The sequence below is a fragment of the Echiichthys vipera genome, assembly GCF_963691815.1.
Source record: "Echiichthys vipera genome assembly, chromosome: 1".
Taxonomy (NCBI): domain Eukaryota; kingdom Metazoa; phylum Chordata; class Actinopteri; order Perciformes; family Trachinidae; genus Echiichthys; species Echiichthys vipera.
Window position 1 is genome coordinate 35,427,817 of NC_139826.1, and position 24,277 is coordinate 35,452,093.

General features: G+C 40.0%; 1 protein-coding gene across 1 annotated transcript; it reads left to right on the forward strand.

Moving 5' to 3' along the window:
* Window positions 1-12,513: 12,513 nt before the first annotated feature.
* Window positions 12,514-16,956, forward strand: LOC310948642 (alpha-1,3-galactosyltransferase 2-like; the record flags this gene model as incomplete). The annotated part of the gene is made up of 3 exons (XM_083915839.1): window positions 12,514-12,539; window positions 13,988-14,125; window positions 16,272-16,956. The coding sequence occupies exons 2-3, from the start codon at window positions 14,046-14,048 to the stop codon at window positions 16,954-16,956; spliced, it is 765 nt and encodes a 254-aa protein (XP_083771965.1). The 5' UTR covers window positions 12,514-12,539; window positions 13,988-14,045.
* Window positions 16,957-24,277: the final 7,321 nt, after the last annotated feature.

Genomic DNA, 24,277 nt, shown 5'->3' on the forward strand with positions numbered 1-24,277 from the left:
CTGACTTACCCATTTAAATTTCAAAACTTGATAAATTAAAACCGACTTTTTATCATAGGTATTGTCCTAAAAATGATCAAAATAAAACGGAATATGCAATATTCTTTATTTTTAACATGCAGCTGTTTTTCTGATGATCTTCCCTGCAGAACAGACTAGCTTCAGTTATTGGCGTCAGGATCTCTTGTGTTTCTCTTAGTAGTATTCATCCTCCAGGTTTGGTTGATAAGGATTTTCAGTGTCCGGTGGCAGAGGAAGAGGGAAGGGCCTCTCACCATAATCTGCAGCAATACATTAACACATTGAAGTGGATGGGAAGTGTCCAATAATTGTTTAAACCCTAGTTTAAATAGTCCTCTTTGTTTTATCAGTGGGTTTTTTTCTTGGATACAAAGCTCTTGGTACCTTGTTTGTTTTAATTAAACATGAGTTGCTTATCAACCTCAGTTAACTGTTAATGTGACTTTCTTACCATCAGTAACGTGCTGTTTGAGGAGGCCAGGGTCAAAGAGCATCTCTAACTTCGCTGTATCTTCATCAGGTCTGCTAGAAGAAGACCAGAAAAAAACAGATGAGAACAGTGACAGTAACAGCATCCAACTGTGGAAGTCACTGATCTCAGAAATGTCTCTGATCTGATCTATGAGCGGCCATTTCACAGAGATACTACTGCTACCAATGTTTCAGTTCATCCAACTCAAATCCTTTACATCCCAGCCTTCCCCGGTCACATCAGGTGTGCCCAAGGGCTCTGTCCTTTTCATCATTTACCTTCTTCCCCTCTGCAATTTCTTCCCTATGTACAACATCAGTTTTACCTGTTATGCAGATGACACCCAGCTCTACCTCTCCAGTAAACCCATCTCCACCCTTTCACCCTCATCCCTTGCTCACTGCCTAACTGCCATTAAATCCTGGTTCTCCTCCAATTTTCTCAAACTAAACAGTGACAAAACCGAGGTTCTCCTTGTTGGTTCCAAATCAACACTATCCAAAACCAACAGTTTCTCAATAGCCATTGACAACTCCACTGTATTATCCTCAACAGTAGTCTATCTTTTCACTCTCATATCAATGACATTACTCGGTCTGCTTATTTTCACCTACGCAACATCAACCACCTCCACCCCTCCCTCACCCCCCATACCACTTCTATTGTTGTTCATAGCCTCGTCACTTCTCGCCTCAATTACTGCAATTCTCTTCTCTCCGGTGTCACTCACAAATCCCTCCATAAACCCCTAGTTAGTCCAGAACTCAGCTGCCCGCATCATCACAAGGACCCCATCCACCCACCACATCACCCCTGTCCTACAACAGCTCCACTGGCTCCCAATAAAGTTCTGCATTGAATTCTAAATCCTCCTCTTAACATTTAAGTCCATTCACAGTCTCGCCCCTCCCTACCTGTCTGACCTCCTCCACGTTTCCTCGCCCTCCCGCAATCTCAGATCCTCCTCCTCCATCCACCTGACTGCCCCGACTGCCCGTCTCACCACCATGGGGAGCAGAGCATTTAGCCGCTCTGCTTCCCGTCTGTGGAACTGCCTACCCCCAGAACTCAGTAACACTACCTAACTCCCTCACTTCAAATCCAAACTGAAAACCCACCTGTTAAAATCTGCCTTTTCCCTTCAATCTTATTTGCACCGTGTTGTTGTTATTTTAACCTGATTTGATAATTTTGTTTACTCCCCATTTTGTGTTTGTGTTGCACTATTTTTAACAAATGTACAGTGTCCTTGAGTGCTTAGAAAGGCGCCTATAAACAAAATGTATTATTGTTATTATTATTATTATTATTATTATTATTATTATTATTATTATTATTATTATTATCATCAAATAGGAATCAGTCCAGGGCTCTCCACAGAAATTGGAACAATGTGGCAGCTCTATTGTTAATGTTAATGGGGACACTGACTGACCTACGCTCTGTGTAGCATCGACGTAGAGCAGATAGTCAGTGCTAAACAGCCATGAGAAGTTTGTGCCAGGCTCCAAGTGCTGAGAAGGACAGAGAGTTCAGTTGAGCTCTGGCAGTCATCTGAAGCGAATTTATGACCTTTTGAGAGAGTATGGGTGTATGTACCTGTGATAGTGGCTCTATTACGAGAGACCTTTAGGTGCGTGTGAGTGTGTGTTTGCAAAGGAGTGTCAGTAAATAGGAATAAGCTGTTAAATTGTGGTTCCGCTATGGCCAGGCCCATATGTTGCGTTTACTGCCAAGTCAGAGGAATACATCATGTTCAATGTCAGTGGGTGCTAATCAGGCTTGCTAACTGCTACAACAATCCTTTGTACCACACTATTACTAAATAGGTGTAGTCTATTACTTTCAAAGACACATACAAGCAAACTTCGAAGACGCTGTTTTTTGTGTAATATTGGAAACCTTTCCTCTATTATCTTATTTTATAAGATAAAACTTTTTTTTATTGATTCCACACTGGGGAAATTTATGTTTTGGAGCAGCTCAAGATTTTGGAAAAAGCAAAGGAAAAAAGTAACTGAACAAGTGGTTCATATTTGCACACCACATCTATTTGAAAATGAATAACCACATTGCGAGGCTTATCCTGGTTTTGATCATATAAGGCACTGGTTCTCAAACTGTGGTACTACTGGTGGTACTCAAACTCTCTCTGGTGGTACTTAAAGGAATCTCCAAATAAAAAAGGAAACATTAATTACTAAATTATTAAAATACTAAGAAAATACTTTTAAGATTCTTCAAATGTTACGTAAAATACCTTCCGTATTTCCTGTAAGAAAAATGTGGTTCAATATCAGCCTGCTACGTAGTCATGCTCAAGAGCTAAACTGTGATGGCAAGATAGAGATCAGAGGAAAAATGATTGGTTTGAAAACACTGACATGTCAGTTCTGATGCTACCCTTTCATACAGCGGGACTGTGGCTGAAGACAGTCAACAATAAATAAATAAATATCTTACCAATTTCAATAAAAATCTCCTGATTAGAAAATAAACCTTCCTGTCCGTAGCTGAATAGTGTCGTTCTACGCTACTGTATTTTGACATTTGTCTAAGCGGTGGTACTTGAGAGAGCCTGATATTGTCTGGGGTGGTACGTCATGTACAAAGTTTGAGAACCACTGATGAGGGATTGGTGTAAGTGGTAGAGTGGAGGGATACATTTTTTGAGATTGGCTTCTTTCTTTCTTTTTTTCAAACCCTGCTCTGCCATCCAACTTACTGAAACCTTTATGATCAAATAACATTTTCAACTTTTCAAAATAAAAACATGAATACAACTGATTATTCATATTTCTGGTTTTAGCAGCTACTAAAGATTACAGTTTCCCATAAGCCCTTGACCGTCTTGAGTGAAATTGTCCTTGTCTCTCTCTGTCCATCTGTCCGTCTTTTCTCTCTTTCTCTCTCCTTTTCTTCCTCCCCAACCGGGGCAGACAGATGTCCGTCCTCCACAGATCTGGGTCTGTCTGATGTTCCTGTCTGTTATAGGGAAGGTTTTCAACGCCACCGTACTCTACGGGGGAATTTTTGGGTCTATGTAAATCATAAATAAGTCATAGAGTGTGGTCTTTACCTAGTTTGTAAAGTGTCCTGAGATAACTTTTGTTATGATTTGGCACTATAAATAAAATCGAATTGAATTGAATTGAATTGCAGAACAGAGGATGTACCGAAAATTCTTAGTTAGTTCAGAGTTAAGAGACCGAGGGTAGTGGACTGTGTTTGTTAAAAGGGACTGTCAAAAAAAATATAAGCTAATCCCATCAATAGCATCCCCCCTCTCTTCCCCTCTAACGTTACCAATGACCACATTCATTTTTCATAAAGAAATGATCATACATTCCTGTCTATCTCCTAACACAGAAGTAAAGAAGACCTACCTGCTCAGCACAGGTGCAGAGAGACCTCCCTTTAACACAAAAGAGATAAATAGGAGAGCGATAAAGTTTTTACTCATCCTGTCCGACAGCATTGTTGACAAAACCTTGAGCAAACTTCTGCATCGACTCACAAGAAAAGTCTGATTCTAGAATCAATTTATAATATTTGTTTGTCTTCAAAAACAAAACAAGTATTCTTTTAAAAGCCTCTGCTCTTTGAACCCATTTTAGGGGTCATACAAATTCCACGTTCTTTTGCACCAGGTTGAACTTTTGGAAGGGCCCGTGCCAGAATTAACCATTGTTTTCCAATGTATGGGGCATTTCCACCAGAGTCGTTTAAGACGTAGGAGACAAATTCACCTGATTGGATGATGTGTTGTGTTCTCTACTCACAATTTCAAACAGTAAACAACATTACTGCTCCCAAACCTTCTGTTATTGCGTCCATACAGTCCACAATAAGGTACTGCTGAGGAGCTCAGACAATGTCTAACCATGAGCAAATTCAAACAGCGGTACAAACGGACAGTGTTTACAAGGTACAGGGAAGAAGAGGGGTCTGACAAACACTAGGGTTCTCACATTTTGCCATACTTGTCATTTATTTATTTTTACACGAGCGGTTATTGTGTTGTTTGTTGGTGATTGTTTGTTTTGTTGAGCGTATTAATAAAAAAAAAAACACAGGAAGTAAGAAAACCTATAGTACTAGGAACTAAGTGGAGTAGGGGTAGGAATTAATAAGCTAATGCTTCTTCCTGCTCCTTTTCAAACATACAAAGGGTTTTAATGACGAGTGCTTCAAGTGTAATTTATTTTTCACATGTTTGAAATAAAGCATTCATTCATTCATTCAACACCAGGTGAAGGAGGAGCAACTTGATTTTTCCATAGATTATCTGTCTCGTGCTACTATAAATAGTAAAGTATAAAAGTATAGTTACTGTATAAATGTGTTCAACACCAAAGGCTCATAATACTTTTTGTAGCACCTTGCAACAGGTTGGTATTAAAACATTTTGTTGTATTTTAGGTCCAAAACTGAATATTTGGTTCAAAGAAGTAGGCATGTGATCAATACAATAAAAGATAGGATCATCTTCAGCTATTCAGGATGTGCACTTGTGACTTCCCCGTTGTAAAGTCTTGCAGGCAGTTTGAAAGAGCAGCACAGAACTTCTCTTCTCTATTCATCGTTCATCTACCTGCTGGAGAGACCTGAAGATAATGTAAGTCTTCATATCTTATTTTATCACACGTCAAATCATAAAACCAAATGTGAAATATATATTACAGCTTTCCAAAACATAACAGTAAGTCACTTGAATTTAGACCAATGACAATTTCAAAGGTAGAAAGAAAAAAAACACCGTGCAAGGTGGCAAAAAGAAAATTAAAACTTTGAAACTTCAAAGCTGTTGAGATGGGGATCTGATATTATTTGACTAAAACAAATACAGCTTAGTAAATGCACAGACAATAAATGATTACAAGACACTGTACGTCTCTCACTTTTGCCTTTCATCTTTAGCTTCCTGTTTTTACTTTTTATCCTTCTTTCATCTGCAGACAAAATACCACATTATTACCACATGTTAACTCTCATTTGCTCAGTTCTTTAAATATCTGAACATTGTTTGGCTGATACAGTGTAACTGTAAAAACTGTAAAATAAATAAATAATTGGTCTGGTTCCAATGCAGATTTTTCATGTCCCATAGTTGGGTAAATACTTTCTGTGGTTTATCCAGGAGTAAACACTTAAATATAGATTATTTAACTCAAATGTAACCATGTTACCAATGAACCTTTTATGGTTCTGAATACAATGGACTTACCACTTTATATAACCATTGTTTGTATGATTGACACTAAAAACTGTGAACTAGTCATGTCAGAGGAGGGTGCTATTGCACAAAAGCAGAATTTAGAAATCGGGGATACATGAAAAAGCCAGATCTAGTCGAGTCAGATAATCCTGGTTTAAATAGCTGCACATACGCAAAGCAAGGATGCCAAGGGGCGGCTATGTGAGGCCAGGGGTAAGTAATCACATGAGTGCCAGTTCACAGCTTTCAGGGGGGGGGCTTTGTCAAATATAAAGCAGACTTTCTCTCCTAAAAATATAACCTAAGTGTGTGTAGGAATGAATGTGGCTGTGTCAGTGGTGAGGCACTATGGTTGCTATGGGTTACACAGGTGGGCATGGGTGGTTAATCAGTCTCACGAAGGTTATCGTAGATGAAGGAAACAGCTCAGGAGTGGGAATCAGGAACAGTAACAAGGAAGTCACACAGTTTGTCAGTCGTGTGTGACGACTGAATGGATTTCTTATCAGTCTTAGAATTTTTGTATGAGCTCATTTTAAGTCTGTTGATTTAAAGTTAAAGTGTCAAACTCATTCCCAATGGAGGACCTAATTTTTGACACACCATCATGAGTTAGAAGCGACTTCAGATTCTCTCAAGTGGCCTTTTTTGTAGTTAGATAGCCACTGCACATACTTTGTTTTCTTTGAGACGTTTCCATATTTAATTTAGCAAATAATTTTGCTGAATTTCCAATCAGGGATCTTCTTTTTTCATATATTTATTGTTCAGAAAGGTTCTTTAGGTCATTTTTTCCAGTATTGGCTTGATGTGTTATTTTGATTTGGGAAAGGTGGAAATGAAAGCAGGGTAGTTCCTGAGCATCACAACAGGCGGTTATATGTTTTTACAAACCTCTTGTTAAATGATCGATCATATTCTTTACTTCTCTCACTGGTTGTCATGACAACTGTAACATCGCGCTGATGCGATTTGGCAGTTTAGAACACTGGTCGGCTCCATGTTGTGGTCCCTCCCACTACTATCGTTTTGATTTCCGTCCACACGTAGCCTGTCAATCATCCATCAGAAACCAAGCCCAGACCACAACAACTTCCTGGTTGATCCAATACCGAAGTGCCAAAAAGTTCACAGAGTGGCCACTAGTGGCAGGTTTCATTCATTCATTCATTTTCAACCGCTTGCCCCTGTCGGGGTCGTGGGGGGACATCTGGTGTGAGTCTATAGCAGGACACATAGAATAGAGCAATTTCTCATTGCCCCCTATGTTAAACGGGCAGTTTTCACAGCATCATTAAACCTGTTTAAGGCCTGGTACAAAAAACATTCTAGTCTATGTTTAGGTCATATCTCCATGACAACACCGAAGGGTGTGATTTCTTTTGTACCAGGCTAGTTTTTATTTTATTGTAGCTTAAAGTTTATGAATAATTAGGGATGTGGCCTCTTGAGTGACAGCTAGTCGCTGGCCCTCACTTTGCTTCAGCCAGATGAACCTATCTCCCTCTACCCAACATCACATCAATGCCCTTTTTTGGGAAGAGAAAATGAGCCGGAGTCAAAGTCTGACAGCATGGCGACTCCCACAGATGAGGACGATTGGATCCAGTTGAAAGAACGGACCTCGACGGTGAGGCTAGGTCCACAGTCTATGTCAGAAACACAATGGGCAAGACTTGGGCAGAGATTAGGGGAGTGCGTTGGAGCGATATTCTTACTCATCCCATGGACTGTTTAGTTAGAGCAGATTTGTCCTGTAGAGCTCAGCAAGCTGCATGTGCAACATCTTAATGAGTGTGTATGTGGACCCCAAGGCCATGGAAGGAGGCTAGGACACCAAACAAAAATGGCAGCGCTTTGGGGGTAAGACGCATGGGCAGTGGAACTAGAGCTGCACTCTTGGAGGGTTTCAGTCATGGATGGTACTAGAATTAAAGTGATGCTTTCTGCTCAGGTGCTGTTTGGGTGCACTTGGGCTTGGGTTTTTCTCTTTTTCTATGACAGTGCGCCACCTATTGAGCCCTATGATTGAGCCTCATGGCAATTGCCGATCTGCCGATTGTACTGTGCATGTGTCATATCCCCAAAGCACCATCATTTGTATATGGTGACTCAGCCTCTTTCCTTGCCTCGGAAGCGGCTCTGCTCAGACAGAGACAGAGATGACAGATAACCAACCAACACATCAAGGGGACCTCACTGCTCTCCTCACTGACTTCATTTAAGCCTCATTTGCAACTTTATCGGCCATTTATAATCCTCCCAACAGTTAACCATATTCTTTAGTGTCTTTAATCGTAGTCTTTTTATAAAACGTCTGACTGCAATATGAACACATTTTCACATCAATGATTCTAAGTCGGCTTCATAAATGGTTCTTTTAAAATAAAAATAATAACTGACAATATATCTTTTATACTTTCATACAGTGTAATAAAATTTAAGTAATCTCCATGGTATTTTATGTGCCTCTGCGTCCGTGCAACCGAGTCATTGCTAAAGTAAACTCCTAGCTTAATCCCTTATCTAGGTTTTGTGCAACAGCCCCCAGATGTCAGGTACATTAAAAATGTACTTTACTATGTCTGATGATGTCATGATTCATGCATCAAGTTAAAATTGAACTTGATCGCATTATAGTCCTGCTCCTGATTTGGTTTTGTGGACTGTATTATAATCCACTTCCCTGCTGACTGCAGTTAATCGGTAACTGAATGATACATTTAAATAATTGCCTCAATATAGTATAAGCCAATATACAGTATAGCCAATTAACAATAGCCGTAGCCATAGACAATGAGGATTAAATATCAGTATTTCTTCATATTATCCATGCATTGACCTTTGGCAATGCTTAAAAAAAACATCACAAATGGAGCAACATCCATGGTTGTTTCAGTGAGGCCTGTTAGGGCTGTGTAAAACCGCTGTTTACTTTACAATCAACACACACACACACACACACACACACACACACACTAGTCTGTTTATTTGTACTTTTGTGCGTTTTACTGTCACTTGCCCTTTTTTTTTTACTTTACTACTCATTTTCTTTTTTACTGTTTACATGGATTATTAATATTATTTTGCATCTGTTACTGATGCTTTTGTTATTGCTGCTGAAAATGTCTCCACTGTGGGGCTAATGAAGGTTTATCTTATCATATCTTATCTCTAAATGTGACTTTAAACGTTAAAGACTTTGACTTTAGTTGAAACAATGTTATGCAAAAAGTGAAGTTAGACCCCAAGATTTGACGATTAATCTGGAAGCTTGATGCAGTTGTTCCAAGTGGCTTTGAAATGCATTTGGGCATTCTTGAAATAGCACCACAGAGTACAATTAAGTGTACTTTCAAGTTGTCGGCTGGGTTTTAGTCTTCAATCAATGTGGTAGCTCAGTCACTCAGTGGGGACATGGCTTGGGGGTCGAAGGGCTGCTTGTTCAAGAACCCTTATGACCCAAGTGTGGAGCATGGATACAATATGTGTACGTTGCTAGAGTTTAAACATTAAGCAGCTTTTACAGTGTACCTTGCTGATGAGATGAGATGAGATGAGATGGTAAAGAGAGGGACATATGGATGATCAGCTGGCTGGGAGTTTAATGATGTTTCCAAGATGGGGGGCAGGTCCCTTCTATTTCTAGGGTAGGGTAAAGTCCATGTTTGCAGACACAAACATGGACTGGGATGGATGGTAAAAGCTGGAAGTAAACGCAGATTAAATGTTAGGAGTAAGTTCAAGATGGCAACTGGGCCAGTAGTGAGGGAAAGATGATTCGAATTTGATACATTTCATCTTCTGGGAACCATGAATATCCGTACAGAAACGGGAGCCAATCCAATGGCAAGGTATCAATCCTGCATCTTTACACCAAGATGACACACCCTATTGCACCTGTCCTACCACCGCAGTAAGGTTACAACATAGCTGATAATGCAAGTGTGTGGAGGGGGATCTCTGCAGCAATGGATTCAATGTTATATGATATTTGGGAAATTACTACCAGAGGAAAACGTGTTGTGGTTTTTCACCTGAAAACCAGCTGCATGCAGGTAATTCATCACTTCATTCATCAATATCCAGGAAAAATATGTGGCTCATTTTGACTGTTTAGAACGAGTTGCAGTTTATCTATAACCTCAAACGCATTACATCAATATTTCCCTCGTTGTTTCTCCCTGTAACAATATAGTTTATAGGTCATCGACTTAAATGTCCTTTTTTACCCAAAATTGTTACTTAAAAAATATAAAAAAATTAATTATGAATTTGAAATGCGCTGACTTAGTGTTCGACAATATAACTTTTTTAAATTTAATTGAAATGTTATAGAAGAGTTTGGTTCAGTAATCGGCCTGTTAATCATTACACAAGGGACTTGAAGTACCGTATTTTTCTGATTAAAAGTCGCTCCGGAGTATAAGTTGCACCAGCCGAAAATGCAGAATAAAAAAGGAAAAAAACATATATAAGATGCAACACCAAGAAACGACATTTCATCTTGAAAGGCAATTTAAAATAAAACTAGAATAGAGAACAACAGGCTGAATAAGTGTATGTTATGTGACGCATAAACAACGACCTGAGAACGTGCCTGGTATGTTAACGTAACATTACGGTAAGAGTCATTCACAGAACTATAACATATAGAACCTGCTCTACATTTACCAAACACTCTGTCACTGCTAAACACTAAATCCACTGAACTCTTCTTCCTCGGTGTCACTTCTGAACAACTCCGCCAACTCATAGGTACGTAAGTAGCAGCACTTCTGCCATGACCCGCCCCCGCCCAATTTTGACTGGTTGACGTGTGTGTGTGTGTGTGACGATTGCTGATATATGCCTAGTCTCTTACGTGACTGACATAAATAATAGCCCGGGATATTATTTGATATTTTACGGTAATGTGTTAATAATTTCACACATAAGTCGCTCCAGAGTATAAGTCGCACCCGCGGCCAAACTATGACAAAAACTGCGACTTATAATCCGAAAAATACGGTATGAGACCTTTTGTACCAGTGTTAACGTTTACAGATGCAGTTTGAGAAAATTAAATTAAATACATTGTGCAATTAAATTTATTAACATTTCGCAGTACTGAAGTTTAAGTGTGCCTGGTTTAGAGCTGCTAACAGTTTGATGAAGTCATGGTAAGGGGGGAGTCAGTTGTTTTGTGCTTATTCATGTCATGTGTGTGCATGAAGTAATTATCTATAACAAAGAAAATCATAATGTTGTGTATTCATTAATATGATTAAATCATTATCAGATCATGTAATTTGACTGTGACCTTTTATGTTAAGTGGAAATGTTCTACTACTTTTTACCAGTGTCTAAATGTATTGATTTTTTATAGTGCACTAGATTCCCTCTGTGCCATTTGAGCGTTCTGAAACGTACGCATGATATATTACTTAAAAATTCTCCAAGTAGAATGAAATTGTGATATTGAATATTGAATTGTGAGATGATGTCAATCATCTGCTTTTTGCTAGCATTCTCACAATGCAAGCTTAGAAGTGTCAGCAAGTGTTGACAGAGAATGACAGTACTCACGACTACTGTCAACTACGTGTAATGAATGTTGACGGAGGGAGTGATCTTGGACACAGATCTGGTGTGTTTGCGCCTCAAACAACTTGAGTTTCGTGCATCACACTTTACCGTAGTGTCACGGTGGGTAAATAACACTGTTGGGGCTTCTCTGGTTTTACTGCAGGTTAACCTCAATGTTGTTTCTTCAAGGTGCTAGTTTGTCCACCGGCCAACGAATACCTTCAACTTCTGACAGATTGCTGCCAAAAAGAAGGGGTAGTTCTTCGCAGCTATGAGGTAAACTGTCTTTTTATATCTGGTGACGTAATTCTTGCCAATTAACAAACAAATTTGGAGTGATGGAGCGTGACAGGAGGACATGAGGTATCCTGTGTAATTATTGCCAATTACTAGTAGGCTATGTGTACATATAGGTAAGACAACTGGTAATCATAATGGATTATCAAGTCTGACTGGGGACATTGTTTCTAGGTATGTAGCAATTTTCTAATTTAAGTTTGAAATACTTTGGGATGCATTTTCCCCGTTTTCTGGAGGGGATGCATTAGATGACCGAAACTTAAGAATAGCCCTTCTACAAAACATGGATATAAGCACGTTAAGGGTTTTAAGGTAAATGTATTTCAGTTACAGTACATTTAACTAAATCAAAGACCCACATCTCTCACTTTCACCATGTTCTTCAGCCAAAAGCCACTCTTTCTCAACCCCACGGGCTCTACCTCTGCGTGATCAATAACATCAAGCACTGTATGTCCTTTGTTTGTTTTGGTTTGTTTGTCTGTTTGTTTGTTTTTACATCGTTTCAGTGGGATTAAAGCAAGGAATGCTAGAGTCTTCTGCTGTCTTCTGTTAGTTGTTGTCAGCTGCACTTCTTTATATTTTAAGTGAGTATCAAAGTCCGCATCATTGCTCTTGAAAACCTATATGAGCCCATAGGATTTACCTGTGTTTTGTTTATTTTGTCTTGAAAATATTTAGTTTCTGAACGTCCTGTTACAGTAAGAATTATCTGTTCATTGTTGATTGTTCATACTTTTCAAAATAATGAGAGAAATGTTATTTTGTACCTATAAAAGCACATCGGAGCGCCAACAGGATTTATTAGTAAGAGTCACTTGAAAATGTTTGATTCCAGTCTCATGATGGTCATTTCTTCAATATTAGGTATTTGGCGAGCGTCATCCCTGTGCCACTGCTGACGGCCAGTGGAGAGAAAGTGAGACAGAACATTAATTTAGACAACCTGCTTAACTTTGGGTAAGAGATCTGATGCTTTAGTTTTCACTGCATAGGCTTGCTGTAGTTTGTGTTATCGGTGTTACCAGTGTTACAGTGTTCACGTACACTGTACCGTACTGTGTTTGTTTTAAGGTTATTATTTGGCAGTTTTTCATGGCTTTATAATACAGGGCAGACAGGAAATGGGGTTAGAGAGAGAGGGAATCATGCAGCAAAGGGTCCCAGGTCGGAGTCCAACCTGCGGCCGCTGCCTCAAGGACCTTTAGCCTCTTTACACAGGGCGACTGCTTAAACCACTGAGCCACCATATGTTTGTGGGTTGTTTTTTTTTCCAGAAGTAAAACCCATTTAGTTAATGTTCATGTATCAGTGCCCACGTTCATCAAATTTTACTATCATTTCTAAAATTGTAATCTCAGTTACTCTTTATTCCTGGTTAAATAACTTTTGAATGTTTAAACTTTTGTTTTCTGCCTTTTTTATTTTATTTTTTTCCCTGCTGCAATGAAAACATACCGACTCCTTAATTTTTTAGTAGTAGAAACACAATCGATCGATAGCTCCATAGCTCGGGCCACTCGGAGGAATTAGAAGCCCCGCAGATGTTGTGTAATTATCTGAGATGTTTTGGTGAACCACGCAGCAGAAGATCAGGAAAACGTATGTGTTTGCTCCGTCGGGAAACAGCAGTTTGAAATCCTAGCTGACACAGTTTAACCATCATTCCAGCCTGTTTACGCTGCCTGCATCTCCTTCAAATCCCTTATGGCTGCTGCTGCTCCTCCGAATAAAGCTCTGTAAAACTTTCCAATTGAGTGAAAGCAGGGGAAAAGTTTGAGTATGTGAAGTGAAGTGTTAAAAGTTCAAAAGTTCTCCTCTCTTCCTGGTTAATGTCATTGGAAAAAGGGAACTGAAAGCATGAAAAATGACTATTGTTGAGACTTACAATGATCTTAAATAAAAAAATTGTGAGGCCTTAAAAGTAACTAAAACGTCTATTTCTTTAATTTATGTTTTTTTCATTTCTGAATGATAAATGTGTTTGATTTTCATTAGAATGCAAAACAGGTCTCCTGAATAGCAATAAATGGCAGCATTAGGTCAAATTAACTTCCTATAAAATAATAATAATTAACACAAAAAACAACAATCTTCAACCGCTTATCCCGGGGTCGGGGTCGCGGGGGGCTGGAGCTGATCCCAGCTGACATCGGGCGTGAGGCGGGGTCCACCCTGGACAGGATGCCAGTCTATCACAGGGCACATAGAGACAAACAGAGACAGACAACCATTCTGGTAGTTTAATCATAATTATGATGGAAACTATTGCGAAACACGTCTGTCTGAGAAGGAAATGTTGACACAACTGCAACAAATTCCTTTTAGCACTGAAAACAATGTAAATACTTTCCTTATATTGTGTTATTTACATCTCATATATCTATGTTTTTATCCTCCATTTGCAGGGCCAGACAGGGGGTTGATACACGCACATCTTGGAAAGCTCCGATCATCTGGGAGGGGATGTTTGACCCCAATCTTGACGACCAAAAGCACATCCAAAGCCAGACTTCTGTGGCCCTCACCGTGTTTGCTGTGGGAAGGTTTGTTTTCCATAAACACTGTGACCATGAAAATACTTTCACACTAGCAGTTCAGTCTAAATCTGGTAGCCCTTTTTCCAAACCTGAGTGTGGATCAAGAAACCTTTCCTGAAGCCACCTGAACGAGATGCATTCAGGTCGACTACAGAGTATCAATGAAACAAGAGGACAATAATATTAAAGCCCAACTTTATGACACAATATTTATTCCTGGGATGGTATCCTCAGACAAAGACAAAGCATACATGGAAAAAAAGACCCTAACCAAACTCCCATTCACAGAGCTGGGTCTGTCTGATGTTCCTGTCTGTTAAAGGGAAGGTTTTCGTTGCCACCGTACTCTACGGGGGAATTGTTGGGTCTGTGTAAATCATAAATAAGTCAAAGAGTGTGGTCTTTACCTACTCTGTAAAGTGTCCTGAGATAACTTTTGTTATGGCCACTGTCTGTGTGAGCAATGAGTAACCAAATGCTGTTCGCCTCCCATGTTGACTAGTGTCAGCAGCCCAGGTGAAGCTCGGCTTCTTCTTGACTTCTTGCTGATTTCTAGATATTCAAGGTCTATTGTTTCTGTGATGCACACAGTTCACAGCAGAAACAGACAGTGAAATGAGCTTTGACAGTCATATTGTAACAATACTTTACTGCAGTTTATATATGATATGTACAATAGGGTGAGAAGTTCAGCCATCTGTGAGGAACTCGGAGTAGAGCCGCTGCTCCTTTGCGTTGAAAGGAGCCAGTTGAGGTGGTTCAGGATCATCTAGTAAGGATGCCCCCTGGACGCCTCCCTAGGGAGGTGTTCCTGGCACGACCAGCTGGGAGGAGGCCTCGGGGAAGACCCAGGACTAGGTGGAGAGATTATTATATTATTATTATCTCCACACTTGCCTGGGAACGCCTCAGGATCCCCCAGTTAGAGCTGGTGAATGTGGCCCGGGAAAGGGAAGTTTGGGGTCCCCTGCCAAAGCTGCTGCCCCCGCGACCCGACCCCGGATAACCAGTTGAAGATGAGATGAGACGAGATGAGACGAGATATGAAACAAATGTAAATATGATTTTTTTTAAAACTAAGACCCTATAGTTTCTGTGGACAGAACATTAACCCTTTCTGTCTAAAACAAACAAAAATACACTTACAATGAAAGCTTACATTATTTATGGTCATTATTATAGACATACTTAATTTAGAAAGACAGGCAGCGCTTCAGCAGCAACGAACCAAAGGCAGTTTAAGTGAAGCAATCAAGCACTGCTCATGCAGACTGTGCGGCCTGGTTGTTAGTCAGAATAAAATGACAGACAGACAGACAGACAGACAGACAGACAGACATCCATAAATCTAAACAAATACTGACGTGCAACATGAATTGTTATATATGGAGAAAAGAAAAGAATGAAAGAAGAAAGAAACAAAGGAGTTGAGACATCGTGAGATTTAGCTGTACAGGGATTTGTTCCACTTCGATCTGCCAACTAAACAATTGTGGAGTTATATTGTGTCTGCAACCCCGCCTCACGCCCGATGTCAGCTGGGATCGGCTCCAGCCCCCCCGCGACCCGGACAGGGACAAGCGGTTGAAGATGAATGAATGAATGAATGAATGAATTTCCAGTTTTGCAATATTGTCCTTTTTTTGCAATGTTCAAGGTGGTAAGTGTGGTGTTGTGGTAATTGTCTAGGTCACTGATGGGTGAAAGGTCTCCTAAGAGGCAGAGGGAAGGTGATGCAGGGATTGAGGGTTTGCGAGATGATTGTTATCATGTCATTCCAGAAGTTTCAGGCTGGTGTGCAAAGCCATACTGAGTGAAAATAGTTGTCTGTGGTGCTGAGAGTGCATTGGCGACACAGCGTCTGTGTAACCCATTAAATGCGTTCTGTATTGAGTTATGTGTGTCCTGTTTATGGTCTTATATTGATGGGCTGTTACCTGAAGTTGCTGGTCATTGGGAAGTTTTTATTGGAAATTTGGAAATTTATGGTGGAGTCTTCGGTTGATGAGATAAGTGTTCAGCTGTGTTCACATGGCTGCACGGGTCTGACCCTAGACTGTTTAAACAGAATAAAAGATGAAAAGTCAGCTGTTTCTCCCATCATCATAACAAGTTATGAGCAACAGCAATTGTTTTTCTGTCTCTACCTAAGGTACCTGGATGCCTACCTCAAGACTTTCCTTACCTCTGCAGAAAAACACTTTATGTTGGGATTACAAGTGACGTATTATGTGTTCACGGATCTACCAGAGAAGGTACCAAACATCGAGCTCGGGAACCAGCGAAGCCTGAAGGTTATGCAGGTGGAAAAGCACTCCAGGTGGCAGGACATCTCTATGATGCGCATGAAAACTATATCAGATGCCATAGAATCTGAGATTGGCCGTCGCTGCAATTATGTCTTCTGCTTTGATGTGGATCAGGAGTTTAAGGGGAGATTTGGCTCGGAGGCTCTGGGGGACTCTGTGGCTTTGCTTCACGCATGGTTTTACGAACTCCCAAAGCAACAGTTCACCTACGACAGAAACCCCAGATCCAAAGCCTTCATGGAAACCGGAGATTACTACTATCACGCTGCTGTGTTTGGAGGCTTCTGGGGAAATGTGAAGAACTTGACAGATTACTGCTTTCAGAGTATCAAGGAGGACAAAGTTAACAATGTGGAGGCTCTGTGGCACGATGAGAGTCATCTAAACAAGTACTTTTGGCTTCATAAACCAAGCAGGCTGCTCTCCCCCGAGTACTGCTGGGACCCGATTATTAATGACAACAGGGACATAAACATCACCCGCCTAATATGGGCACCGAAACATTACGACCACCTTCGCACTCGGTAATTTAGTGAAGAAGATCGTTCACTAAAACATTCGTATTGGGTTCTTACATCGGAAGGAGAGACAGTGGAATAACCTTCATTTCTACCTTTTCTGAAATTCCAACTCAGGTAAATCTTAAAGGTGGTGTTTGTTCTCTAGAATGTCTTTCAAGGATTATGTCGACACAAGATACGTCAAGTTTGCGTTATTTAAAGGGGCTGTACTCAACATTCAGAACAATAATATTATATATATTATACAGTATATACAGTATTTTTGCTATATAAAGATCTAGTGGAGTAATGGCGTCCAGAGCAAAGACAGAAGTTACTCACTCTGTTTTGAAATCCAAGCTCCTTGTTAGTACATGAGCGCCTTGTGCGTTGGTATCAGAAGCCGAGGGCCGGGATGAGGTGTCAATATTTTATGAGTTCAGGAACGGTCTGAGATGTATCATTATTTTGAGTTCAGCCCCTTTCATATTTTAAAAATGTCTTCAGTAAATATTTTTATACAAAGCTGTTTTTGCAGAGAAAAAATAACTTGATGTTCATTTCCCAATAGATCATAACACACAAACTACCAATGAAACCTAGGACCTTGATGCTTTGAGGAAACTTAGCTAATCAGTGAAGAGCTGGAGTGCGGTGGAGCTTGTTCTTTAATAAAGTTACTTAACTGCCATTATTATACCTAGATAATAGGTATAATAGTTGTTTGTGCTTTGTCGTCTCGCAGGTCTCTGCTGATGGTGGTGGTGCCTGCTGGCGTGGTCCTGCATGATGCTTCCTGCTGCTATTATAATCTATCACCTTAGCTGTGCTTGTTTCTACTATTCTGCTGTATTAACTGCCATAAGATATAAGTCATATTCACATTACTATAGATATTATTATAGTGACTGGAAGTGTGTCCGTCTCTGTCTTTGTGTCTGTCTTTGTCTCTCTCTGTCCATCTGTCCGTCTTTTCTCTCTTTCTCTCTCCTTTTCTTCCTCCCTAACCGGTGCAGACAGATGTCCGTCCTCCACAGAGCTGGGTCTGTCTGACGTTCCTGTCTGTTATAGGGAAAGTTTTTCATTGCCACTGTACTCTACGGGGGAATTGTTGGGTCTATGTAAATCATAAATAAGTCATAGAGTGTGGTCTTTACCTACTCTGTAAAGTGTCCTGAGATAACTTTTGTTATGATTTGGCACTATAAATAAAATTGAACTTTAAGTTTATCTCATATGTATATGAGCTACTATCTAGTCTATACAAAATCAACTTTTAGGCTTACTTAGGCTGTTTTGAGGGCGAGAAAGTCATGCTGAATAAAGTGCCAGGTGCACGATATAAAGGCAATTGAAAGTTCAGCCAAATGCTGCATAAACAAATATTTTAGCTTCTTAGTTAATGTAGGCTAAATGATGCCATAGGACTGCACGTGACCAGAAATATAAATTAGACATGAATACTGGAAGAGAGAAAAATATCAATCACCTGAAAGATTATAACTGTAACTACCAGAACAGCAAAACAGTTTAAAAACAGATGTTTTCTGTGCCTTAGACGCTAAAAGACTTACAACTCTTGTAGGACTTTAATAAAACAGACGTTATAAAAGAGAGATTTTTAAATTATTTTCTTTATTTCTCTCCTTATTGATTTGCAACTAATTGTGATGTTTCTGGTTGTTTTTTCACTTTTTGTTCTTTCTGATTTGTTGGAAATGATAACGTAAAAAAAAAATTGATGTTTTAAAAAAAAAAAAAAAAAAAAAGGGGGACAGGCATGAGTAATATATGTCAAGAGGCAGTCTGCCCAGCTCACCCCCGGGTGGCCGACCCCAGCGCTCAGCATGAACCACACAGCAGCCACCGGTGTCATTCAGCTGACCTCAGATCAGCTTGGACCTGTCTGACTGAAAGCAGTGATGCATTATTCATAGACTGCCACCATCTGGCACATCAGCGCTCCCTGCCATCTCGGGCCACTCACCCTGTCAAAAACATACGAGAATGGGGCAGTTTATCAGCAGAGCAGCCATTAGTGTCTATAGTTTACAGGCTAAATGAAGGGCTACTTTCATTTAAGGGTCTGCTAATATACACAAATACCTTTCAAAAGCTTATATGTTTGCTGTTACATCTATCTGATGGAGATGTTTTTGAGAAAATGTGAGGTTGTGAGAGATATGCAACACATTTCAGTCTGACACAGTCTACCTTCACAAATGAAGACACATGACACCACTTTCTCAAAAGCTGAAGGAAGTAAGATGCTATCTGTAGTTTGAATACACCGCGCAGCACTGTAGAGCAAAGAGTGGATGCCAGAAAATAATACAATAAAGGGCAGTTTAGCCATGTACCACATGAGGGTGCTAGTGTCAAGTCTACTTTTGATACACAGCTACCGTGTTGTGCAGTCCTCTGGTTGAAAGTGTCAAGATTGTTTCACCTCTGACCAAATGCAGCATCTCCGACAGGTGTCTTTAGGGGTGGTCAGAAGTGTGCTTTGTTGCACCTGTAACCACACCCAACAGTGATGTCACAGGGTCCACCTAGGTGAGGAGTTAAACCGATGGATGTCCGCAAAGACAACTTCTTTATGGGATGTTAAGTGAGTCGTGAATAACCCATCTGTATCAGATGGTTTGAAATGATCTGATTGTTATGAATAAAGGATTTGTGTTACTATTCTCACATATTCAGCATCATTTGCAGCTTCACTGACTGCCCCACATCTCTTTCAAACGCTTCTGTCCAATCTTAACCTACCTGTCTCTCTGTGCTCACTGCTCATCCCTCAGAAGATGATGAATCACTGTACTATTTGAGTAGAAGAAGAAGAAGAAGAAGAACTTTATTAAACCCGCAACGAGAAATTCGATCTTTTCACTCTATTATTATTCATGTTACACACACACAGGCCCGAAATACACACACATGCACAAACAGGACCTATATACATGCCTTGCTCAACAGCACCTCGACAGTGCCCAGGAGATGAGCTGGCACCTCTCCAGCCACCAGTCCACGCTCCATTCATGGTACACACAGACTCAAACCAGCGACCCCCCGGTTCCCTGCTGAGTAACCCATGGACTGAGCTACTGCCGCACACTAGGACTACAATTTTTTGACGACAACAGCGAAAACAAACCACTGTAAAAAGTACAAAAACAAGTATTTTTGTCAATTACTGGGCCATGAAAGTCTTGTTTCCTTGAAATGTATTTTTGAAACTTCAAAGTACAGTGAGATTATTTCATCTTGTTTATTTCAACAACCATCTTTTTTTGCAATAGACTTGTATTAAAATTATCTGGAAAAAGGGTTGATTTGTATCGGAAACATGTTGATATAATCTTACCACACTGGCAGATTTTTACGTATTTCAAGACAACTGGATTTGTGGGGTTCAAACTCTGCACACACTTACCACTTTGGAAAACACCACATGGTGGCGCTCCAGGAACACAAAGCCCACAGTAATATGGGCAATGAGCACAAAAGCCTTTCCAGGGAAATGCAATTACAGGTATGAAAACAACAACAACAACAACAGAGCACTATTCAGCACAATGATTCAACAGAAATATTTACATAATAATGTCCACACTGGTTATACATCCGTCAGATTTATAATAAAGTTTGGTTTTACTTTCTTATCCTATGACAGACCACACATTGCTTCCACCTGAACAGTCAATCACTGTTGTTTAGCCTAATCAATACAATCTGGCTTCTAAAAGGTTTGTGGCTTTGATGCGTAATTGAGCTTATGATATATGAATAAAGCACCAATGTGTAAAATCATCATTCATGACGTATTTGGAGTCAAATCTGCAACTAGATGCAGCATATATAAAATTACTTCTAGTCCCTAAGTTGTGTAGGCTTCTGCTGGTAGTTTATTTATAGAGCACTTGTCAAAAACATAGAGGTTTACAAAGGGGGGAAAAAGGATCAAAATATGCATAACACACATATAAAACAATGTGCTGTATGCATAGGCTATACAGGAAAAGCAAACCATATATGAGAAGCGAATACACTTTAGGCTTTATTTGATATAAATATAGGCTACAGGTTTGGCAATAGACCTTCCATAAAATGATGCGCGTTGCCGCAGTGACTGCATGAGAAAGAGCAGCTTGACTGCTCTGCAAAAGTCAAGCTAAAACATTGTGATCGCCCCCTGGTGGCTGACTGATTCAAAATTCAAGATTCAAGAAGCTTTATTTATACCAAGGGAAATTATTGTGCAACAGTTTCAATACAAAGATGGGAAAGGATCAGAGTAACAATAAGCATAAAAACATAAATCACATCAAAATAAAGCTAACGTAAAATAAATCAAACAATAACTAAGTGTGACAGAGCGTAGGTTTATACTATATACAACAATACGCACTGTGCAGTTTAGCAGCAGATTGAAATATAATAAGTACAAACTAAATAAGTGATAACAGTGTTAAAAATGTAGCAGCATTTCCTACAGAACTAAGTTACAGTAAAGCACAGTGAAGTGTAGCAGCATTTCCTACAGAACTGCAGTATAGTTCATAGGTTCATAAATCGTATATGTTCATATACCGTTTATTATATAGATTCTGTTTTCCTAATACGTTGTGTGAGAATGACGACAACACAACACTCTTGATTTATCCACTGCACACTCATTAAGCAACACAATACACATTTTTAACTTAGCTCCTTGTTTGATCAATTAACAACTTAATAGGCACATTTAACCCCATGTCCCTCTGCTCTAGGTAAACTGCGTGGCCTACACAGCACCTATCAGCCAGATCAAGACCCGCCAAACATCAATCACATGGCTACAAATCCAAAAATAGTGTTAAAATGTATTGTGCAAATCTCTAATAAAGTGCTGTTGCTCTTCTTAAAATGTCTGTGCAATTATTAAAGTGCATCTGTATTCATACTCGGTCTAAAGTGCGTGGTGCCATGTGTGCAAAACTGGTGACGATGTGCTCTTCGTCACACGTTGTCTGTATAATTTTTCTTGTGTGTACAGCTGGAGTTTGCAACATAAATAATGTCCCCTTGGGATTAATAAAGTATTTCATATGATGATTCTGAGGTCATAGGTAAGGCCCGCCCCATCCATTTTAGTGGACGGGACATGGGCCAGAACAAAAACTCAAAGTACACCTCAAATAAATTTTTCCCAGAGATGATTTCTAATGTATGCAAAATTTACCACAATGATTTTCTCCAAGTGTTTTTTTGGTTTTAATTAGTTTTTTGATGCTATAAAAACGTGGTGGAACGTCATGATTGACAGCCGTACTCGACTCGTGATTGGCCAGGGCCGGTGTATGCACGTCAACGGCCGATCACTGCGCCGACCCTGGTTACAAAATTGCAACATGGCGGCGCCCGTGTCCAGGATATTGGCTCTACTTTTGCGCAGTGGGAGAATGCGGAGCTATAGACTAGCAACCAAACAAAAGTAGTCATCATTACAGAAACAAGCTGCGGAGGGACAAATAGCACATGGATATGAACCATTTAATCTACATGAAGAAGAGGAAAATCCATCCCAGCCTGAAATAATGTAAGTTCAGCGCATCACCTGTACGTGACTCTGCTGCGTGTCTCTTTAATGACGCACAATGTCCCGCCGTGGATGCGCTGCTGTTCAGTGGTTGATGTTGTGGGGATTATATTTCTTGCGTACTGCGCTTTGTTTGGCTGGATATTTTAACACTGTTTTTTGGCATTTGCTACTGTTTGCATAGACAATGGCTTGGTACAGATGATAAGGCTTTGTATTTTGTATTTTATTTATTGTTTGTTAAGTCACTTGTTGCTTGTGTAGACTTTTATTGTCTGTTGGCACTAGTTGCTTGTGAAAATGTCCCAACCCCTTTTCACTTTGTTGTATAATAAGTGGAATACCTTAGTCTCTAGGCCTTACAGCCATGTACTTTGACACATGCACGGTTACTTTCTTAATGTAACATACGCACTGAAATCTGTATGGTGACATGTCTTTTTAGTATTCAATACTGTTTGGCCAGGTAAATGTTGTTGTAATTGATGTTGTTGATTGAATTCTACTGCACTGCTGATATCCCTCTGGGGAATACAGATAGCAATCATACAAGCTATGTTGTTTGTATGAATTTCCAAATATTCACAGATTAGTTGCTTGGTACCACAGAACACAGTGTAAGAAGAATAGAAGAAGAATTCCTTTTATTTATCCCGCAAGGGAAATTAAATTTTTTCACTCTGTTGTTATTATTATACAGGTTACACACACACACACACACACACACACACACACACACACACACACACACACACACACACACACACACAGGCCCAAAATACACACATGTACAAACAGGACCTATATACATGCAATTAATGGAGAGATGTCAGAGCGAGGGGGCTGCCAATAGCTCAGGGCACCTCTCCAGCCACCGGTCCACACTCCATTCATGGTTCACACAGGGACTCGAACTGGCGACCCTCCTGTTCCCAGCTGAGTCACCTATGAGCTGCTGCCGCCCCCATGCATGAGCAGACTGTTACCCTATTCAAATGGACACAGCAGTTGTGTGTGTGTGTGAGACAGCTGAAATACAGTGGATAAGACCTGAGGTGATGTCACTTGCTTCTCACCCAGGTGAACTTCGGCAGTAGTAGGCCCACCTGCAAGTCTAGAGTCAGTCGAACAGATACTGTCTGTGTTTATCACACACAATTTCTATTTTCAGCACAAGACGCCTCATTTATCTTGTGAGCTACTTCTCCTTCCTGAGCTCTACTTATTAGTTTGTTTCTGTAATTAGGACAGTAGATATTAAAAGCCATCATGCTCACATCTCTTTCGTGTGTCTTGGGTGCGCACAGCCTGACCTTGGCAATGCTACTGGAGAAAAGTCTGTTTACAAAGAGCACACCAGGTATCGTATGACTTTCACAACTGTTCAGTACAGTATATCTCTGGCTTTATGTTGAATACTTTGCAGAAGCAGCAGTTCTCTGGAGGCCGAGTTGGCGTTAAATAATGTTGGATTAAACTTGATAAAGAAGAGTTAGATAGAAGTTACTGTTTGTAATATAGGAAAGCACTCTTGAACTATAATAGCTAGTTGTCGATCTTCCAGGTAAATACAAAAATGATCCTCTTGGGACAGATGCATAACATCATATCATGACATGTTTTTACACATATTCATGTATGTAATATATTATTATTGAGCTTCTGCTTGATGGTAGAGACACATAATAGAATTTTAAACTTGGATTTGATGCTTCTTAGTGAATTGGACCTCGGAAGTTGTAGTTGACCTTTCTCTTGTCATTTTAATGGA